At 43.0% G+C, this 23,360-nt stretch overlaps 1 protein-coding gene across 2 annotated transcripts in view; it reads right to left on the minus strand.

Annotated features, from left to right (window-relative positions):
* LOC119188175 (ATP-dependent RNA helicase DDX42-like) overlaps nt 1–18,959 on the minus strand; it is a 32,524-nt gene extending 13,565 nt beyond the window's left edge. For both annotated transcript variants that reach the window (XM_037436097.2, XM_075894641.1), the window contains exons 1-14: nt 18,828–18,959; nt 18,357–18,685; nt 17,646–17,805; nt 15,339–15,415; nt 14,956–15,109; nt 14,379–14,639; nt 13,278–13,385; nt 11,756–11,824; nt 9,596–9,724; nt 9,022–9,121; nt 8,043–8,090; nt 6,719–6,916; nt 5,724–5,804; nt 5,132–5,233 (exon numbers count right to left, since the gene is read on the minus strand). In XM_037436097.2, coding sequence (XP_037291994.2) covers nt 5,132–5,233; nt 5,724–5,804; nt 6,719–6,916; nt 8,043–8,090; nt 9,022–9,121; nt 9,596–9,724; nt 11,756–11,824; nt 13,278–13,385; nt 14,379–14,639; nt 14,956–15,109; nt 15,339–15,415; nt 17,646–17,805; nt 18,357–18,592 — 1,723 coding nt within the window. In that variant the 5' untranslated portion in view covers nt 18,593–18,685; nt 18,828–18,959. The remainder of the gene's footprint in view (nt 1–5,131; nt 5,234–5,723; nt 5,805–6,718; nt 6,917–8,042; nt 8,091–9,021; nt 9,122–9,595; nt 9,725–11,755; nt 11,825–13,277; nt 13,386–14,378; nt 14,640–14,955; nt 15,110–15,338; nt 15,416–17,645; nt 17,806–18,356; nt 18,686–18,827) is intronic.
* Nucleotides 18,960–23,360: the final 4,401 nt, after the last annotated feature.

Raw genomic sequence — 23,360 nt, forward strand, 5'->3', positions numbered from 1 at the left:
CATCGTGAGCATTAGCATCAACACCGTTGGGCAAGGCTAGGCAAGACCTACAGTGTTCTAGCAACGTCTTTTTGCCCCGGTTATCTGCTGTCAGTCTGCTGCTTTCTTTTTTTCTATTTCCTCCAGAAATTAGTGATGGGGGCGGCAGTTTATGATAGGCTTTAAGAAAAACGTTATCGAGTGTGCCGAAGCGCACGGCAACCTGGCGGCTGAACAGGAATGCGGTGCATCATAGAAAAGCGTCCAATACTAGAGGAGCCAAAGGCAGCTCATCACATCCTGCAGCAACCAAAAGAAAGACATCACTTTATGGGTGGACTGCAGTGCACCCCGAACTCGAAGCTTTGATTGATTGATATGTGGGGTTTAACGTCCTAAAACCACTATATGATTATGAGAGACGCCGTAGTGGAGGGCTCCGGAAATTTAGACCACCTGGGGTTCTTTAACGTGCACCCAAATCTGAGCACACAGGCCTACAACATTTCCGCCTCCATCGGAAATGCAGCCGCCGCAGCCGGGATTCGAACCCGCGCCCTGCGGGTCAGCAGCCGAGTACCTTAGCCACTAGACCACCGCGGCGGGGCCCGAACTCGAAGCGCTACTCGCTAAATTTGTCAGGAAGCTGCGTGCAAGGCCGCTACCCATAACAGCAGAGTGCATATGCGTAAAATCCCTGGAGATAAAGCGTGACTCTGGGATCACGAGGGCCCAATTTGACCATCTGCAGGAAAACTACTGCGCATGAGCGGTAATGGCACAGGCAGTGCCTTCTGCAAGCATTTTGGTTTTGGTAGGAAAATCGTAGCTCGGCTGGCCATTGGTCATACATTCATGTGACGCGGTTAAGTGGCTTTGCTTTCGTAGCTAGGGCAAATATGCCAGCACACTGCACGAATTATTTTACCCAGAGAGAAGTGTGAAAAGCTGGGCCTCATAGTTAATGTTTAGGTGTGATAAGAACCTATGAAAACTACTGGTGACGGTGTGTGATAGGTCGTGCCTTCATCGTCCTTCTCTTCAGTTTTCACTGCCTCACCGCGATGGTCTAGTGGCTAAGGTACTCTGCTGCTGGCCCGCGGGTCGCGGGATCAAATCCCAGCTGCGGTGGCTGCATTTTCGATACAGGCGGAAATGTTGTAGGCCCATGTGCTCAGATTTGGGTGCACGTTAAAGAACCCCAGGTGGTCGAAACCTCCGGAGCCCACCACTACGACGTCTCTCATAATCATATGGTGGTTTTGGGACGTTAAACCCCACATAACAATCAATAAATCTTGAGCTTTCACTGACCGGCTTTTCTCGCAGCTAAACCGAGAAATGAGTGTTAACTTTGACATGCTCACGTCTGCGAGGCTACGTTCTGAAAAGATGCTCGGATAACAGCATGTTAAATGTTGGCGAAGGAGGAGAAAAGCTTTATTGAAACAGAGGAGTGTGGAGCCTGCGGCTCGCCGGGGGTGCAAAACAAACATTCTCTGATCTCTTTAGGGTACCAAGGTAGCACACAGTCATTTGATATCAGCGCTTCTAATAGACTGCACTATACTGCCATTAATATGCGAGGATGTGCTCTCACATATCTCCACAAACCATGAGTTTAATAATCATAATAGTGGCAGCTGCATCCGTAGCCACTTTATGCATAGTAGGAGAAACTCCAGTTACATGAAGAAATTGTAATGTTGCGTATTATAAAAGTGCATCCTGCCACTAATACTGTTGTACTTGCGAGCGCCTTGGTGCGTATTTATTAAGACGGTCGTTTGACACTTTGGTGATTTTAACAAGAGACGCTTATATTAGAGTGTACTAGAAACGCTTATAATACACTCTACCTACACTAGATAATCTACTCGCAGTCCCAACAATGTGACCCATAATAATGACGAACCCTGTCATTCTCACGCAAGCACCAGACCTCACAGACGGTGCGCAAGCCGACCTCACCAAACCTAATTGATCGTCAGATGTTTCAAAGATTAACTTCAAGTATTTAACATAGTGTTCTTCCTTGAAGGAGCAGGCATGATGAGACTGGCAAACAATAGAAGTAGCGGAGTAAAGGTGTCACCTCACTTAGTCGTTGCTCAGGCTGAAATTCAAGAAATCCTTGTTCCACACCGTTTATACATATGTAAACAGAAAGTTTTCTTCCTTTACCATGTTCTTTCAACAATAGGCATGCATTTTCGGCACTAAAGTAACAAAACAAGTGACGTACACCGCTAAACACTGCTTTGAGCATGTCATTTAGCAAAGACGTTTCCAACCAAAATCACGAGTGAACCTTTCCTGTTTACACGTCAGGGGGCGGCCACTTTTCTGCAAACAGTCAATTCAAGGGATTGCCATCAAGGGTGCGTTGATTAATGAAAGGGACGAGCTTTGCGTTGAGGCGGCGTACTTTTGTCTTTCCGAAGATGCTGCATCAGTAACGCATCGAATGGAACGAAGGACGATGTGCTCTGGGACGCTAATAGTGAAAAACAGACATCCTCAGACTCAAGTTAGGACGAGTCTGAGTGACAGCATTTTGTGGCCTTCTGGCATTCAACTACATAAGAATAGAGTCCAAATGAAAAGAAACGTTACCACAGTGCAGCTCGTTGTGTCGCATATTTACCAAGGTAAGGGTGCACCGTGACACTTTGCGATTTTTAAAAATTGCTTTTTTAAAGATTCAAAGTTTGTGCTGTCGACCTATATTTCAAACCAACATATATTTAGGTTTTTATGATACATACGCAAGTTTACATAATGGCAAATACATCTGGGAAACTGAAGCGCTTATGTAAAAGACAGATGCCTGTCAATGAGCACTTCCATCTCTGATTTAACATACAAGGTTGTTGCTCCTGCCTGCCATACCCACAGCATCTGTCTTGTGAGCATAGAAGAAAGTCTATAGGAGTACCAACGCGATTTTGAGACATTGCAAAAGAGACGTTTTTCATTTCCTCGGTGTGCAGTTATAACGCTCTCCACAAACCAAACACGAATAAAATATTTGGCTTTAGTTCTAAAGTTCTCATCACTGAGATTCCGGTAGGTGGCCCTACTGCAATGGACATAATCTCAACAAGTCAACACAACTCCACCAAGTTTGCGAACTCCGCGACTTGCGAGCAGCCTAAATCGCAAAAATTACTGTCATAGTCACTGAAGCAAGTTCGCTCATCATTGTTTACATGCACCACGAGCAGGTGGCAGGTCTGCCCCTAGTACATAGCGAATAGCTGTCTCCTCGTGAGACACACTAAGATGACACGTCACTGAGAAACTGCCCCCCTTTATATATCGGAACCGAAAGTGTTTTAGGGGTGAAGCTCCTTAAAGCGTGGGTCTGTCCACCCTCTGATGTATATAGTAGTAGTACTAGTACGTAGCCACCGGTGGCACATACCCTCTTTAGAGAGTGTCACGGACGGCCATTTTTGGCGACACCGCGTCACGGCAATTAACGGGCGCCGTACTCCCCGACTGACCGTGAGAAACGGCGGCGAATGAAAGGGAGCCGAGAAGTGCAAAATGGGGTGCTCTCCTTAGAACGTCGCCGCCGACAGTTAATCCTTTTGTAACTGTGGCGACGTCTGCAAGGTTGTAGAAGGCCACGGTATACCCTGACCAAGGATTAGACTACGAGACGCACCCGCTGAGAGCTAAGTGGTTGACCGTTCCCACGGGGAAAAGCGTGGGAAATGCTCTGGTGGCCAAGCCGTATGACAACAACCCGACAGGTTGTCACTCTCGCTAGTTGAGCGCCCTCTCCCAATTAAAAAGGGGTGGGGTCAAAATATTTTTGGGGCGGAGTTTCTCATCAATTAAACGCGCATGATTGGACCCAGGTAGAGGTCTCTTGTCTCCAAGGAAGAGAGCAAGGAGACACGAGGGGGATTTAAGCGCAGGATTTCGCCCTGCTAGGCAGACTAGTCGCTGACCAAGATGGTGTAGAAACAGATCAACAAGCATCTCTTCTAGAAGTTTTTAGTGTGGCTCTGTATCGGCTGGCCACCTAAACTTAGCCGTTCGTCTAGTTGTGACGCGATATTAACGTCTGCAACGTAGACATCGGGACTTCGCCTCGAGTTAGCTCAACCTGCTCGAAGTCACCTGCAAGCACTAGCCTCCCGGAGCCACCAGCGTTGCAACACCGCCGACATCGCAGTCGTGCCAGAACTCTCTTCGACTTCTCGCATCCGATCGTCGGGGACACAACGCTGCCGGTCATCACACGTATGCCTTCACCTGTTTATATCTTCGAACTTTCTCCTCCGTCGTTCTATTCTTGTTAGTTTGTGTAGTTTGTAATAGTTCTCTCTCGTAAGCTGATTTATTGTTTCTGTTATATATTTCTTTAGTTGTATCAAGTGTCGATGTATTTTGTTAGTTGTATTGAAGTGTTGTATTAGATCCCGTGTTGCTGCAATATCACTAGAGTAAAGTTTGTTTTGTTTTCCCACGTCTCTGATCTCTTCACTGTCTCTGCTTGCGTACGGAACGAACCAACCTGCTGTCATTCCCGTCGCCGACTTCGCGCTGGCGACGCTAGAGTGGCAGCTTGTAACAGAGAGGGTAGGTGCCACATGGGATGCGAGATGGCGTTACTTGGAGTGTTCACTAGATGGACGCATGGACGAACAGACGGACAGATTAGCAGACGGATGGACGCACGAACGGACACATGGACAGACGGACGGACGCATGGATGGTTGCGCGGACAGACGAAAGCAAAAAAGAACGAACGGATGGACGGAAGCACAGACAGGCTGATGGACGCTTCGCCCTACTCATCATCATTCACTCTGTGAATATGCTGTGATTTTTTTTAGGTAGGAGCATTAGCAATATATACAATACAATCCCAAACATGGCAATGCACTTTATAGGGTTCTCAACATCATTTGTTTCAATCAACAGTTAAAAAATGTTGGAAAATCATGTCTTCTGCAAAAATGCTTAAGGTCTTCTTCATTCTAAGTGCTGTTTCATAAGAATCTGCATGAAGGCGGTTGGCAATAGCGCTAGCGTACATGCACACAATTTTTCTGTAAACAATACAGGACTGAAAGCTGCCCTCACTCCACTGCAGGGCAAATTTAGTCTATAACACAACATTATTACGACTCACCAGCAACGTCCGTGGCCACAAGAATAGGGAAATCCTTTTTCTTGAAGGAAGCAATCACTTTTGTTCTGTCATTCTGCTCCATGTCTCCGTGTAAAAGACCGACTGAAATGCAGAAAATTGAAATGAAAGACTCTGAATTCTGAGAACTGTTCAATGCGACATTCACATTCTTATGGATATGTAACGTTGAAGAGCTGCTGTTGAGCCCGCCAAGAGCTATGAAAAATGGGGAAGTACTGACGGGCCAACACAACTTCTCATGTAAGCACAACGCTTCAGCAATCTTGTTTTCTGCAATATTCTATATACTGAAACAAGAACGTATGAAAGGCCGATAAAAAAATACTTTATAAAAAATTTGTTGAGTTTTTTTCCAGTATTTTTTTTTTTTTCATCTACTGGCATACAACAAGCATGTTCCCAAATATGCCCCTACTTTGAAAGAGCTTGGTTTAGGGTTATTTGGCAGCAATACTACACTTCTACCACTTGTATTTGTACTTTGTTACTTAATGAAGAAATCAATTAGTATACTCAGGGCACTCAGGGACTCTAGCAGAAAACTGAAAACTTGGATATCAACAGCACTTACCATTGTGGTCGTGAGCCTTGAGGTTGTTTGCCAGCTCCTCTGCGTTAGCCTTCTTGGTGACGAAGATGAGAACACTGCCCACTGTGCCAGCGTCCAAGAGAATAACAAGTAAATAGAGACAAAAAGAAAAATTGCAATGAAGTTATGCACATACAAGGGAACCTGATAGGAACATTTATTCATTTCTGATGCATGACTTGAAAAGTGAAGACCTTTTGCATTGATATGCAAACTGATATTTTTGCTGTTCCACAACAAAGTCAAGGACATTGTACACATAATCTAATGCCTTTTTCATACTTACTTGTACTGTACACGTAAAAAATGCATCAGTGTAAGAGAAGCACTGAAATAGGCATGCACAATTGAAACATTATCACGATGCATCGATACACTGCTGCTGATGGCGAGATTTTATCCAAAAACCTTATTCTGAGCTCAGGTGACTGCATGTACTTTTGAGAAATCTTACGAAATCCAGAGAAAAAGGTTGAGTGCAGAAAAATGGGGAGGTTTGTAGTGAGATAAGGAATAACACTTGCAACTTATTTAACATGAATTCCTTGCAAGTATTCACATTTCAAAGCAAAAGCATGAACTGAGAGGCGGTGTTCATGGTATTGTTACTGCTGCCGACACTATCAGCTCGTGCCAGTCTATCCTCGGTTGTCCTCCTCTTCGTCGGCCGCGATGCCGCTGGCATGTAGCAAAATTTTAACAAACTTTCACACCACTTTCTATACAGGTTTATACACTTCATCACAACCTAAGTACCACGACTGAGGACTTAAGCGGCATTATGTCAGACGCTGTCAAGACCATGAACATCGAGGCTCTACATTTATAAAAGAAGTCTTCACTTAGTTACGTGAAGTAAGCTTACCAATAATCAGTAAGTCTCTTTCTCCGTCACTTTAGTAGCATTTCTAAAACGATACTGTCGACAAGAGAAGCTATAGAAGGCTCATTAACACCAAGGTAGAATTTCCCCTCACCTGAGGTGAATTCCACTAAATGTGTAGTGAGCCAGTTCCACTTGGATGTCGGTGGAATGCTGGGCATCACGAGTACGATTTGTGTCACATCTTCGTTAGCTTCTCCCACATCACCCTGAACCACCTTGATAGGGTCTGTAAGCACATCTCGAGCCAGCCGCTCCACTTTACGCTTGAATGTAGCGCTGAACATGAGGGCTGCATGTGTAGAAAAGAAAGTTGGTTTGCTTTACATTCAGCGGGGCTCACCGATGCATGCCACGAGAGAGGCAAAAGTACATTAGGTGGACCACAATCTTTGAACTCTTCTTTTGAAGACCACTGGCCAACATTGCATTCTGTCTCAATATTAGGGTACAGGACGTAACTAGTAATTGCTATTCAATGCCTCAAGATAGCATAACTTGTAGGACTGATGGAGTAATGCAAGTTGCACTCCTGCACAATTGAATGATAAGAGGCAACATCCTTTCGAGTGTAACTGCAAGTAAAAAAAAAAAAAGAGAAAAGAGAAAAAAACAACAACATATGATTTAATTCATTTCTGAAAACTTCAAACATAACATGCTGGAGACCAACATAGGTTGCCATATCTCTAGAGATCAATGTAAACTGAATATACACACATGTTCAACTGAGAACATGACAACCAACAAAAAAAGCAGAAAGGCAACACCATGAAAAAAAGTTACAAAGGGTTTCTTCATTCATGCAATGATCACATCCTTCTGCTTTCTGTTGTCTACTTTCTTTACACAGCAATCAAGCAGCTAAGAAAAATTCTTGGGCATTAACAACCATCATGACAGTTGCTTTTTACCTTTCTTCAATGCCACTGTCAATCAAAGAGGATTAGTATGAAGCTAAGGCTACATGCAGCCATGAGGAAGCACCTCGTGCCAAGATCGAAGGACATCCCGCCTCTTGGCACGATAATCTCCTCTACGATATAATAATAGAATGAGCCTACGTCAACAGCAGAAGCCAAAGACATGCTATGCTGTGATGGATAGGGCTAAAAATCTTTTTTCACGGTAGAAAATCGTTTTCACCTCTTCTAAAAATCTTTTTTCATCTCTTTTAAGAAGTACCTTTCTGAAGACTCATCAAGTGCTTGTCACCTATCCACTGCACCTCCACTTGGCCCTTTCAGTAGACACCCAATGAACATCCGCACACTTTCAGATGGATTTGCCACAATTTTTTTACAGCACTGAATGCCACAATGCTCTCAGATTCGCTGAAGCCCTGCATGCTTTAAACTTCTCAATGAGTCTCTGCAACATCAACAACAAAAGTACAAATACGTGGCAAGGTTACTCACTCTGCCTGTCAGGCCGAACGTGGTCACAGATGGATCGTACTTGGGGCTCTGCAAGAAATTCACAGGGGGCACAGTTCACAAGACAGCAAGCAAAAGATTACCAGTGGATGCTGCTCTCATCGGACGGACAAAGCGCTAACAACCAGCAACATAGAGAACACACAAGTGCACTTTAATAGCATTTCCTTCTTGAAACTTTTCCTAACAACAGCTGCCACTAACCCACAATAAGCAAACAGAATTGCGGCTGATTTCAACCCTCTCTCAGTCCAAGCGATCCAGTATCATGTGTTAGCATTTCTTTCAGATAGCAAATTGTAAATGGAAATGTTTAAACAAAATTTAACCAGAAATAAGGATTAAAACTGCACGCTCGGAATGCTCATGCTAAACTTTGACACCTGCACAAACAGTACAAGAAAAAAAAAACATAAGGCCATAGCAGTGCGAAAGAAGTGCTCAACAATACTTTGGCTTATAGTATTTCTTTTTCCCTTCCTATGTGGAAATTTCTTTATTTCTACTTCGATATACTTTCTTTTATGCTGTATTTATTGCTATGTTTCTGTGAACCCCTACTCAACATTACTCTGGGGCCTGTAGGCTATGAATGAATGAATAAATGAATAAATAAACAATACTTCGGATTGCTTTGAAATGAGAGCGCAGTACTTAGACGCGGACAGAAAGACAGAGACAAGCGCTTACTACCAAGTGAAACTGTTTTATCAGTCAGTATATATTTCATAGTTTTTTTAATAAACTTTCAGATGGTAGTAAGCACTTGTCCCTGTCTTTCTGTCCGCTTGTAAGTAGTGTGCTCTCAATTAAAAAAAATCATGAATCACCAACTCACCCAATCAACCATATTGACAAAACACTTCGGAATACATAGCTGAAAATATCATTGAACCTTTATTTCATAACCTTCTTCTGTTCGTCTTGTTTATGACACGCTCTTTAAAATATAGCCACTCACCAAAGCCCATGTCGAACATGCGATCCGCTTCATCTAGGACCAAAAATGTAACCCGCTCCAGGTTCGTAGCTTTCATTTTTATCATGTCAATCATGCGGCCCTGTAAAGAGAAAAAAGGCTCCTGTGAATTCACTTACCCAGCTAAAAGTACACAGGAAACAGTACACAGTATCAACAGTCACGTGCATGTAACTAACTGACAAGTGGTGAATATAGATGCTTGATGAGCGTTCAAAACTCTCGCACAGGCAAAACGTCGTGTAACTACCAAGCAACTCTCTACCTGCTGGTATTGTCTTGTGGCAAACAATGTGACAGCCTCATCAGTGAAGTAGCAATGACTATGAGCCCAATTTTTCAGATTTCTAGTACATGCCATAAGTAACTTCTTATCTGTGTGGTCCTATACCCTCCTCTAGGTGTTTTTTTTCTCCACGCTGCGTGAAATATCTCCTCAATGGGCAGCAGTAACACTGATTGCTAACCTCTTCTCTTTCTTGAGATAATTTTTTTTTTCACGCTATGAGAAAAAGGACAGAAACCAAAGAATGTGGCAAAAGAACAAGAGGCTTACAGGGGTGGCGACGACAATCTCAGCTCCTTCCTGGAGTGCCTTAGACTGCTCCCACTTACTGCCACCGCCAAAACAGCAGGCAGCACCTACACCGTACACCTTGCCGAAGCGCTTGGCTTCGAGATAGATCTGCAAGTACAAAGTGTGCAAGCAAGTCAAACAAGTCGGAGGTTCCAACAGAGAAGTCTGCAATTGATATGTAGGACACTTGTTGCGTAGGTTTACTTAGTTACATTGCGCCCTTTTAGTATGATATACACATGCTAGTTTTCTGGTAAACACATTCTTGAAGTTGATATTTGTGGAGTGTGTCTTTTGTCCAGATACGTGGCAACGTGTTCACACTGCATGACAATCGTGTTATACAGCTACGACAGTTCTGTTATACTGTCGAACCCACATACTACTATAACAAATTATTCTGTACGTGGAACAGTTGTAAAGTGCCCTTGAGTATATTTTTGATGCAGTCGATCCCGGGTATATTGAACTCGAAGGGGATCGCAAAATAGTTCGATATATCGAGAATTTGAAATACAAGATATGCTTATTTAAGGCCTAAATTGAAAAATTTCAGGCCTCTGAAATTGTTACAAGAGCTAAGATAACGATTTGCTCAAAAACAAGGTGCAAACTACAGGTTACCACACTTCATTTAGTCCGTAAACTTGTCTTGCTTCTTGCGCGCTGTAAAGTTCTAGTCATCCTTAATATCATTGAAGCTTTTCAAATAAGCGAGCTTAGCTCCTTTGGCCACAACATTAATTAACGCAGAACGCCGATGCAAGGTTTGTAGCCCGGCGAAAGCTTGGTTAGTGGCTGCAGCGAAGGCGTTTGCATATTTATCATAAATGCGCGAGTACACTTCCACGGCAACGGCAGCCAAAATCTCAGCATCAAGACTTTGGCTGCCGTTGCAGCCATGCAGTCAGAAACAGCAACATCATCTGTACCGGTGAAGTCGCTACTGTCCAAGATGGTGCACGGAAATGCTGATAAATCGCAGAATTCACTGAGATACCATACGCCGTTGTTAGCGGTCATGACCCACCTGAAGTCATCACTTGGCCCGCAAAGAACGTTTACAACAATACTTTACTTGAGGTCGCTCCAAGTGCCAGTAATAATTTTTATCGCTACGTGTGGGTCAACGTTCAGTTAAACTCCCGAATGAGGATTTATCAGGGAGGCGAGAAGTGCACAAGACCACAAGGCGCAAAAGACGCAACGCTGAGTTCGCCCGAGTTCTCACCGTCGACATGTTGGTGATATCGATGTCACTATTGCTTTGTAGCTGGCAGATGCTGCTTTTAGTGGCTTTGATACAAAAAGAAAAAAAAAGCATAGCCTCAGAGACACGTGTTTTGAAACCGAAAATACTAAAAATACATGGCAAGATAGCACATCTCGAAGGCCATGCTTTTCAGGCTTGCATGCCATTGTGCGCTAATGACAAGAAAGGAAATGCAAAGCACATGCGAGCATTGCACTGAGATCACCGAGTCACTTCCCATTCTCATTTCGGTGCCCTTGGCAATCAGCCTTTTGGAAAACATTATGTCCGTGCGCTAAGACCTGCAGATCGCGCATCAAACGTACAGATGTAGCAAGTGCCGCGCAACGAACCGGATCAGCGCGATAGAATAACACTTGTTTTTTTCGTGGCCTGCGCGTGAAAAAGGATCGGGACTTGTTAGAACGCGGCCTATAATTGATCAATATTTGCTAGGAAAAATGCATTTTCTGGTCTTCGGCGCGGCGCAGCGTTCAATATAGCGGATGTCCCGCTGTGCGATAGTTCTATATACAGGTGCACACTTTCGCATGGGAAGTTCAATGGGATTTTTCAACTGTTCGATATAGCCAATAATTCGATATATCAGAGTTTGATATATCCGGGATCGAATGTATATAAAATGATTTATATACAGGATCACCTATACTAAGAACTCTTATGTGATCCCGTTCATATTCTATGTATCCAAGTTTGACTGTACATGAGCTGGTGAACACACATAAATGGATGAAGAAGAACTGTGGAAGCTATGAAGATCTTGCATGTTTGGCATTCTGTCCATAGCATGCCACTACCTTATTGTTTTCGTGCTGCATTCACATATTCTGAAAAAGAAAAACAGAAAAGAAAAGCCCTGTGCTCACCTGTTGGGCAAGCTCCCTGGTTGGTGCCAAAATCAGGCCAATGGGACCTTCCCCTGGTGCGAGCTCTCTCTGTGGTTGTAAGGAAAAACAAAGGGCAAGATATGCATCCCAAGTGATTATATTGTTCTACTGTTTGTACAACGTTCCCTTATCACTTCCCAAAAGCTTCCCACACCACTTCTTAAGACAGTTTACAGTAATGCTGCTCCAATACAGCAGTGCTTAGACAACTTTCAGGCCTGCACCAAAGGTGGCATTATGCCACATACAAAAGTAAACAGGTAAATAACCCACCAACCACAAACACCTTGAACGGCTGACATTCATATTCTGGCGAACAACACGGTAGCATAAGTTTTTAGTAACTGTAAGAGTAACTGGAATGAGGTCTTCGAACCTCCCAGATAGGCATCCCACGCAACAAGTGTGACGTCATGTCATGGATGTTGAAACTACTTTATACACTGCCCCCATTCATTGATGAAATGTAGCGTCACAATTGTGTACAGCAAAAAAACACAAAGAAACAATAAGCTGTATGAGTTTTTAATGTTATTTTATACAATACTATAGTTTACGCCTCACTATGTCATACTATATTTTTTTTTCAATCTATCTTCTTTCAATCAACCTCACCCTTGCATTTCATGGCAGACACAACGCAGTAGGTTTTCAAAGCATTAGACTTCAACAGAGTGACCAGTAGAAGAGGTGGAAAAGGCTGTAGAAAAACCGTGCCATGCAGTCAGTTAACCCCATAATTTTTTTAACAGCAGGGCTGTTCGGGTTTGAGTTCTAGCCGTGACCAACGAACACCCAAAACGCAGCGTAGCAGTTCAAAGTGAAGTGGAAGCATACTATATGCATGCATAGTAAATTATAGCAAGGAGGTGGAAAAGGAAAGTGAGGATGAGGAGGAATGATGCAAGAGTGAGGTGGATGAGACAGTATGAAGTGTAGCACAGACATGTATAGTAGAGACAGGAGGCGGAAAAGGGAAGTGAGGAGGGAGAGAAGGATGGAAGATGGTAAAGCATAGCACAGTCATGTATAGTATATTGTACCAAGGGAGTGAGGAGGAAAAAGGAGGGGAGAAGATAAAGCATAACCATGTGTAGTATAGCAAGTAGCATAGTATAGCATAGTATAGCAAGAAATGAAAAAATAAGGGTGAAGAGGGATGACATGAGAGAGAGGATGAGGAAAAGGATGGGTAAGCATACTTTAGAGAATGTGAGTTGAAAGTCAGAAACATGTAGGTGGTCAAACAGAGAGGAGGAGGCGTGAGGAGAAATGATGAGCAGTGGTGCAGGTGGTAAGGCTAAGAGTGCAAGGCAACGTGCAGCCGCGCTGCGTGCAGGTGGCGGGATGTCGGCGATGATGTCTCAGCTTTTCATTACTTTGCATTCCATGGCTGAGGCTTCCCCTTAGCTCTGCTATCCCTTGGTGTTTATGACGAAGCCAGTTAAAGGTAAGCATAAATTGTTCTTCCGCCTGCATGTCCCTACCAAGCATCACCCACCTGATCCATGATGTGCGTCAAGAGAGGCCAGATGAAGGCGGCAGTCTTTCCTGAGCCAGTCTTGGCAATTCCAATCATGTCTCTACCGCTCAGTGCCACTGGGACTCCCTGCAATAAGTGCAGTCATTAAATTGCCATCAGAAAGCCAACTATTATTAGGAACCATAAACTTAAAAACCTGAAAGCGTTACATCAAAAGAAGAACCAAACAACAGCCAATAACTAAACTAACGCAACCTTAATGAAGACCAGTACCGTGGAACCACGATTATATGACTTTGAGGAGACCACACAAAATTGTTGTATAACCTGAGCTAAGAATATAAGTGGTGATACTCAGCCTTATCCCACAAATGAATCCAGATCACCCAAATAAGCTCATGGCATGACCGAACGCTTCTCTAATGAAGGTAATTTACATTTTTGAAAACGGCAACCAAGCATGTAGTTGAAGGAAGTGACAGTGAAATCTTATTCTCAATTTTAAACAAAAATCTTATTTAACGAGCATTGTTTTTCTGATAAATCAAGTTCGAAAATTGACTGCACGTGAAACTTATGCAACTTCTCAGAGAGAGTGGAGTTCTGCAGATTTAGTGGAAATGCAATGAATTATGCTAGGAAGTGAATACAAGTTTGCTGAATGATGAGCACAGCCACGACCTTAAAGCTGAACTTTATTAAATATTTTTAATATGAAGCAAAGTAATCTTCATTTCATGGACAACCCTGTGAATACAGAGAAATAAGAGGTTCGAACTAAGCTCATAGTGAAATAAAAGTTTCGGTGTTTTGGACTTCCCCTTATTAGCGCAGAAATACAAGGTAGGATTTTACCTCTGATAATGCCATTTTTCTAACAAGCTCCAACGCACGTGCTTGACGGTGTCTGCTACCTTTAGAAGCTATGTAATGCTTGTTGAAGTTGAGCACTTCATATGGAATAATTTTCAAGTATTATGGCTTTAGCTGCAGCCTAAATGATTAGACAGAAGTCGGTGACTCACAAAAATAAGCTTGCATATCTACAGGGTCTCTAGTGAAAACTTTCCATTAAAACTGCACAGCAGCATAATGTGGTGCTGCTACGAGACAGCCTACCTGTGCTTGGATGGGAGAAGGTTGTGTGTACTCTGCCTTGCGAATAGCCTTGAGCAATGATTCGTCAAATCCCAAATGGCCAAAGCTTGTCACGGGTTTCGGTGGAATAGCTCCTGTCACTTTGACACCCAACGTAGCACGCAACTGATCCACCTCAGCCTCGCTTAGCGCAGCTATTTCTTCATGCTCCACATAGAAGTTCTTGGTGAATTCCTTGTACTCAATGGTCAAGTGGTCTATAGGCGGCAGTGGATCGATGTACTAAAGAGGGAAAAAGAACATGTGCGAATTATAAAGAGCAAACTGAATCTGCCTACAAAGTGAATGTTGGTTGATTACTCCTTTTGTCACTTGTAACAAACAGCAGTCTAGCTCATGACGATTATAAAGTTACTGGTAAGCTTTTATGCGAATAAAACAATCATTACAGAAAGACAAAGAGAAAAAATATTTCAGAGAGCTGTAGGTTAGTATCAAAATTTTAAAGTTCAGTTAATAGGATAAGAACTAATCAAGCCAAATAAAAGTAGGATCAGCTTCATTACGTAAGAATGAATGTGGCTTCCAGAAGCTGTACCTTTGACTTGACTGGGGCGATCGGATTGCCATCCTCATCATATTCCAGCTCAACGTCACTGTCATCTTTGTCTGCTCCTGCGTTAGGGTTCTCTTCAATGTAACGATAATAGGATTCTTCATCGTCTTCATTCTCTATATCATCACGGACACCCCTAAGAACAAAAAAATGGCAAGAATGAATGACAATCTCCTACAAAACAAATGCACTACATGAATACACGCTGTTATATACAGTTTTCAGAACATAACAAATCAGTCTCTAGTTGAAGGCGCATGTACCAATGCAAACGTAAAGCCGAGCTGATTAAAGATTGTACTCCACGAAAAAAAGAAACAAGGGGTTCAGGGGAGAGGGTATGCAGCAGATTCAGTTATGCTTACTTCAGTTCATCCTTTGATTTAGTTTCCTTCTCGGGTGTCTTGGTATTCTTGGAAGGTTTATCTTTTTCCAGCTTTTTCTGTGAAAAAACAACAATCGAGGAGTGATTGTCACAACCAGCACTAAACTATCCCAAGCCTTTTGGGCGATCTAATAACCCAGCAGCCTGCAATGAAATGAACAAACTGCCGAGTCCTTGCCATATGCCCTTGCCTCCACTTTCAGTTATAGCAAGGAAGGAGCACAGTAGAATGGCATCTTTGTACGCTATTACATTATGTTTACCAAACAGTTACCTGGATGAAGGAATAAAGATGACAACATTGCATACAAGCAACTGATGTTCAATGAAGCATTATTAGGTATAACAGCAAAAAAATTAAAAGTTCTTATATGTACAGTACAGACCACTCATACCGTAAGTCCCGGGAGCTGTGAATATCCACATTATAAGAGGTACTGCACTATATGACCGATACATTTTTTCAAGGGCTGCACTTGCGAAAATCGAAACATGTGACGCATGGTGCTGACAGCCATTTAAATTTCCGAATGTTAAGAAAATTAAGAAAGGCTATCCGTCGCCTAGGCAACCAACCTCCTCCCATTCGGCGAAAGCATGCAACGTGCCGTGTTTTTTTCCCTTTCTTTTTTCTCCCTTCGCCCTTTGTTCATTCACTTCGCGCCTCCTCCTCCCACGTAACGACTTCTTCGCACACTCCTCAGCGGCGCACCCGGTGCGCCTTCTTTCAGAAGCGCCCTTGCTACTGCCTTTGACACAAAGATTTTGTCCGGTAATCGCATTATAACCGGTCTTTCATCTTGGGGGCCTGCCCAATACATGGTATGCGTATACATAGGATTTTACAAGAGGGTAAACGGGAGCAAAAAAAAAAAACGCATTTCGGCCGGTCTTGCACTATAAGCAATTACATTATAAGTGGTCTATACTATATAAACTTGCTTGCAATATAAACTAAAATTAAACTCAATAAACAATTGTATCGGGCCAGTTGGTCTTAGTGACTGCGCTTCCTAGGAAGATAAAATTAAACATTGTGCAGGTAAGTAATGAAGACTTTGTGACAAAGTACAAAAGGAAGAGTCCTTCACACATTCACAGGTGAAATAACACAGCCACAACGCAACACTCTGAGCCAGTAACACAACATACCAGCAACTCTGGCTGATCAGTTCCGACTGGTTGTAGAATACGCCAGCAAAGGAGATGTCCAAGATACAGTGAAGATGGACAATCGTTTGGAGTGTAGATAGACACTGATTTAAGACTGTCATTGTGAAAGGTATTAGTGGCTGTACTGCTCTACTGCGTGAATAAGATATCATTTAACACAACTAAGAATGCAGATGAAAATCTAGATAAAATTTTTTAAGGTTCAAAGCTTCTTATTAAAAATGTTTGCTGTATTCCACTTTAATTCAGTTAAGTTAGTATTTAAAGGATTAAAATTCTCTAAGCATGCTAGCTTATGAAAACGGCCATTATTCATGAGCCTGCAAAATAAGTGCCTTTTTTTTTAGGTGCTGACACTATGCAACTGTCAAGACTTCCAAACAGACAGTGCAACTAGAGTGTTGGATGCAACGTCACCTGGCTCATGACCATTGAATGTGTCCACAACACTCTACCACATTTTGCCTAAGGCAAGTATAAAATGCACTGACTGATTTACAAATTGATGCTGCCATTGAGATTGAAATGAAACACTCACTTCTTGTCTCACTACTTGTCTAGCACGGCACCCAAATCACACTGTGCGGAAATATACTGATCTGACTTCAGTGCAAACTGGCCTATAGTGAGTCACTACACAGCCCAGTTTTTCAAATCTCCTTCACAAGAACTAGTCTGACCCAGTCATCTTGAATGTAATGCCAAGAGGTTTATTAGCAGAGAATGTAAGAAAGTGGTTAACCATGTAAGTTACAGCTTGCTGTTACTGAACTATTCTATGCCTCAGTCAACCGTGCTATCATTTAATATGGTGGGGTCCTTCATATTTATGTTGCTATGCTCACTGTATCAGAACGTTTTGAAGCAGCCCACTAGTCACATGACACAACTACAATGCAAACACAAGCACATGTACACTATGCCAAAATTTTCATATGCCGTACCAACAAACCCGATGCGAACTCGGGTTGTTTATGTAGCTTGTAGCGTGAATACTCAACTGAAGTATACTGGGCCTTTTTTGTCATAACACACTTGTTAAAAAGCTTTATCGATCAAAAAACTTAAACCTAGAGTTGCTTTTGATTTCACAAAATGTGATTACACTGCTCACCTGAATGTCAGCCATGTAAGCGTCTAGAGGGTCTTCCTCGCTATCGGAGGAATTAAGTTGTTTCTCTCGATGCTGCTGTTCGTCCCATGAAGGACTTCCAGGGGCTGGTATGTACGCCAACTGCCCTCCCCGCCCATCCTCTTCATCCTGTTCGAAGTATCTGGGAGAACAACCGCAGCCTCAGTCGCTGATGACAAGCGAAGGGGATCATGCCTTAACATTTTGTCAGCACTTCTGCCAATGTCAATGAGTGATTTGCTTAAAGAACATGCAATATCACTGTCATTGTGTAATTTCATGAATTGAAGTGTCTGACTGGCCGTAGGGCCACGTTGGAGATGCGAACAATCAAGATACCGAGCGTACACATGCATATTTAACTTTATACTCATCAGTTACGTTGCAATAAACGAATAGATCAGACGGTAACACAAAATGAATGGTCTAGACATGACCTTTTAAATGACACGTTAGATCAGCTGATCAACGCTGCTGAAGAACACTAAGACCAGTTGCACTTTCTAACCGCCGTTTCCAGACAGTATAGTTTATGCACTGCTAAATTTTAGAGCGCACCCAGGAACGTCCGAATAAGCGTACTATTTTGACGTATTTCTACAACACAGAGAAAAAAATATCGAGTAAGTAAGCGTAAAAGCAGAAGAGCGGTAAAGCACTTTTTTATAGCGCCTGCATGAGATGAACACTTACTCTTCTTCGGTCTTGGGCCGCTTGCGAAGGTTTCCGTAGTTGATGTCCAAGGCATTTTGCGTTATGGTGCTTAAGCCAGTGTAGCCGCGCCGGTTCACAACCGGCAAGGTGGGAACAGGTGCCGTTTCTGGTTGCAAAGCACTGCGACCGAGCGGCGGATCGGTTTTCTTTGAAGAAACCTCGAAGCTTCCGAAGCCAAAACCTCTAGGACGCCCTTCGCCGCCTTTGTGAAACATGCTGCTCTGTTGACGCAGCCGAACACTCCAAGCGGTCTATTACGGCAAGGTTTTAGTTTCCCAGCTATGAGGTCTGCGGGAAAGGCACCTTACCTGGGAATGAAAACAAAGCTTGCGATTAGCAAAAGAAGTACGTGACCAAAACACAAGTGACAAATATCTGTCTCGCCTCTGTGTTTTCGCTTAGCGAACGGTGGAACAAGGCTGTTCACAGCAGAATAGCGTATTGCATTACCTACTATGTCGTAGAGCTATTCCGCATCACGCGAAGTGATCACAACAGCAAAAATACGAATCTTGCGAAGGCATTGAAAACTGTCGGCAAACCTCTCGAGTTTCAACAGCTCCCAACACTACCTAAATATTTACGGATTGTTTTGGCTCAAGTTGGATTGGATTGATCTGCTAGACTTGCTGCGATATCGATATGACTTCTGCTTGAAACAAAAAGCAAATGAGGCTTGCACGTTGTGATAAAAAACGTTAGTGCGAAGTTCATTACACTGTTTCACACTATTTAGAACTTTAACAAGGTGCTTTATTGGGCTGGTTGGTGCGCATGGTAGACGAAGAAAGTGCTTAACAGCGCAAACAACAGGAGGGGATAGAAGAGGCGCGCTCTGTTCTCGTCTCTTCTATTCCCTCCTGTCGATTGCGCTGTTAAGCACTTTCTTCGTCTATCTAAAACAATGTACAACAACACACACAAAGAAATGCGGCAAGGGTAAGGTTGGCCCCCACATATGAGTTCGAGGGGCCCGGTTGTAGGCTAGCTAGAAGCATCCCAGAACACCTACCAGTTTGAGAGTTTCCTGGAAGCATGGCATGAAGCTTACGTGAACGTGGGGAGTAACATAATCATATCCAAACCAGAGTCTATTTTATGTCAGAAATACAATCGTAAGATCTCCAATTACTATCGAATTAAGAAGCCGTAAATTTCTGGAAGTTTTCGCCATTCTAATCATGCATTACTTCGCACTTTTTGAGTAAAAGCCAACACTTCATGTGTACATGATGCGTGCTTCCCATTGTTTCGTCTTCGCGATTGTAATGCGATAGGTAACGGCAGCCTTACGACGATATAATCAAATTAATCTTTAAAGCTCCACTTAAAAAAAGCCGCTGTTAAGCCTTTATTGTGCGTTTTGTCATTTACAAGAGCCGCCGATGCTGAAAGTTCTACATGACCAAGACGTCACAGAAACGAGCGAACGTAACTAATTGGCGCACTAATATGAACATAAATCGACATTGGAAAGCGCGTGTCTGCCACTTGGTCACGTTTTTTTTTAAAGTTGTAAGTGATCTATATCAGATTGCGAGATATCTAAGTTACGATATATCGATCCACCACAACACGTCAGTGGATGTTGACGTCTTCTTTCTGTTCTGCTTCGCTCACAGATTACGTATGCACGTTTCCCCAGCGTAGTGGGATTTGATTAATTTCTGGGGCACATACGCTTTTGCCCGTGGTCGGCTTCTTCGTTTTTAGTTGACAAATGACGAGTGGAGGAGTACGCTCAATTTCTGCGGCGTACTTGCACTGGGAGTTTTCGCAGCAGAGCTGTCCTGCTCGAGGATGGCCTTGTGTCGTAGACAGATAATGATCATCAACACGAGCCGGCGCGTGTTCTCTTCTTGATCATTATCGTCTTCTGCTTCTCTCCCAGTACACGTGCGCTTATTTTGGCGGCCTGGGATGCCATAGTTCTTATGGCTAAGAGTGCGATTACAAAAAGAAAAAGAAAGCGAGATGAAATCAGAGAAAGAAAAAAAAGAATGGCAAAAAAGTTGGTGAGAGAAATCGTAGCCATGTAGAGTTTAGTTCAGCAAATACGTTGGGGGGGGGGGGGGGAAGAGATGTGCGAGAATGAAAGGCTGAGCCATTAAGCTATAGGACAAGCTGTAGTTGCCGACTAGCTATGCTGTAACCTAGCTCTGATTGTGTGAGTAAGAGCAAGCTGTTTAACTTGTTCATTTTTTTTTCTTCCGGGCCGTCCAGCGTGCCGAGGCCGCCGCCAGAGCTCAAGGGCTCGTGGCCGATGCCTAGGTGGGGATATCTGCCCAGATCCCTGAGCAACTTGCCGGACCCTTTTTTTCTTTTTTCTTTTTTTGAATAAAGTCGCGTCTCTCTCTCTTCGTTTCCACCACTTTGGACCTCGAGTTTTTAGTCAGCGTTTCTGGTGCTTTGACTTTTCTCCTACGTCCCAGTTTGCACGACTTAGCTCTAATTTAACAAGGTAAATTGTAAGTTTTATACAGAATTGTGCGATATAATAAACTAATTTCTCCCCCTTTCTTTGCGAGTTCGATATGTGCGAGTGCAAGTGTATTTAGCATGCGTTGCTTCCTTAGTCGACATTTTCAATTATTTAAGTTAGTTAAATCATTTTAAAATACGCATTGATTACTATGAAGTTTTTAGTCATTCTCAGTTACTTTTTAACTACTTTTAATCACCTTTTTTTAAATAACACTCTCAATCACTTCTTCACTTTTTGTGGTTTAGTGAACGTAAGGCATCTTGTATGATCGACGCACAAAGCAACAACGTGCCGCTTGCTTTTTTGCTTTGCTAGATTTTTTCAACCATTCGGGTTGATGCCGACGCTGAAGTTTAGTTACTCCGTCTATGGGACATCTAAGGCACCTTAAGGCTTTTCACCTTAAGAACTATTTCACACTTTTCCTGTACTTTCATTACGGACATTTTTTTTTCTTGGAATCATAACTTGGATCCAGCGTATGACCTGCGCCCCTTTTTGTCAGCTTTTCTATTAAAGAAAGCACTGCATTTAACGGAATATATTTTTGATTCCACGAATAATGCACATTTCAATGAAGTATAACTGCGAATATGTTCGTGACTACTTCAGGAATTCATATTACATTTAGCAGGGGAAGTTTCTGGTAACCTTAGTTCACAGCCAAGAATCATATAGTAATAAGGCCGTGGAAGAAATCTCTCGGTTTATTGCTCAACTCGCAGAAAAACTGCATGATCGTGCCTGGTATGCATCTTCAGTTTTCTCGATTATAGTAACCCCTTATATATCCGTTCAAATACTATAGCGTTAAAGATATCGTTTTGCATAAAATTCGGGGTCGGCATCTGCGTCATCAGTTGTTAGCGAAAAATCGGTGTTGTCCGTGAGCTTAAGTTCGAGGTAGATGCAAATAAGGAAACAAAAATTTGCGGTTCAAGCGTGAATCGAACCCAGGACTACTGCGTAGTAATCAAGTTCTGATGCATAAAAATTGCTTCGGAAAAAAGAATTATATGAATATTATGTAGTGCAATGAGTTTCATTAAAGCGTCTAATTTTGCATCCAATGTGGTGCAGAAGTGAAGAATCACACCAGGTGAATTGCGCAGTGTGTCTTTGGTTGTAAAGCCCATAAATTGCGAAGAACTCCGGCATAATTGGTCGTCATTGTCAACAGCAGCATCAACGTGTGCAGCTATGCGTGTTGCCCTATGCGGAGTTGTAGTGAGTACACCTCTCCCAATCGTAAAAGGAAAAATTATGTCGCAGAAGTGGACACCTCGCAACTGTATGCTTGCAGTGTGGCAGATTGGGCTAGTTGGTATGACATGACGATAGTTATAGCGCGAGAACAGAATGGCGACACAGAGACAAGAAGGACACGAACGTCGTGTCCTTCTTGTCTCTGTGTCCTCGTTCTGTTCTCGCGCTTTAACTATCGTCTTGTGTGCTTGCGTTAGCTCTTCTAGCTAGTGACTGAGAACGCAGCGCACACTGGGTCCGATTTCGTAATCGCGTTCTGCTCATGAAGGCGAATCAAGCGCCCTCCAAGCCTTTTCTTTTTCCTTTTCGCCAGCGTACAGGTTTATAATAGATTCGACCAATGGGCTTGAGGCACGACGTTCAAAGATGCGAGTTTCGCTGCGCAATGAACGACCTTGCAAAATAACATTTTCTTCGAATCAGTATTGAAATCTAAGAAGAGATGGTTATTTTCATTTTTTTGTTTTTTTGTTTACATATGACGTATATGTATATACTGTCACTTTGCTGGCTTCGGGGAGAGCATTCAGACAAGTCGGAGCAGGTTTTCAGAGAACCGACCAGCATATCGCTAATAAAGTTTGTTGTCCGATCATCGTCATCAAGGTCTCGTATTCATCGTCAATGCGCTATTCGCACGAAGCCATACGGAGAAGCCCAGAAAAATCGACTGAGATCCGGCCAAATTTAGAACGCCCCCTATCAGAACCGCAAGCGTCTCGAAAGGGCTTCCTCATTTATGAATCACGCCGAGACGAGGTTTCTACCAAACTCTCCGAGATTGTGACCCCGAACAATTCGTCGCCGACAAAGCGCAGATAATGTGCCATAATTTCGTGACTTTGCGCGAAGCGGTATAGTTGGCACGATGAATTATCTCAATATCGGCAGGGTTGAAAAGATTGAACGTGGGTTGAGCTCAGAAGTGAATAGGCATCGGGACCCAGAATTGCGTTCAAGGATCGGGTGGTGTTCCAGTGAAATGGTGAAACGAGTTAGCGGTTTAACTTCCAACATCCGGCTTCATGCAGTAAAAGGAGCCCATATAGCAGACACGCACGAGGCAAGCTCTGTTGGCTTTTTTTTTTTGTATAACAGGTACTCGGTGATCGAAGCATTAAAGGGAAATAACAGCATCAAGAAAACAGTGCACGGAGCCAGAGAAATATGGGAAATAATAAATTGTTGTAAACTTAAATGCTAAGGTAAGGAAGAATGAAGTGAAAGCTTTT

This window comes from Rhipicephalus microplus, chromosome 1, assembly GCF_043290135.1.
Source record: "Rhipicephalus microplus isolate Deutch F79 chromosome 1, USDA_Rmic, whole genome shotgun sequence".
Lineage (NCBI taxonomy): Eukaryota > Metazoa > Arthropoda > Arachnida > Ixodida > Ixodidae > Rhipicephalus > Rhipicephalus microplus.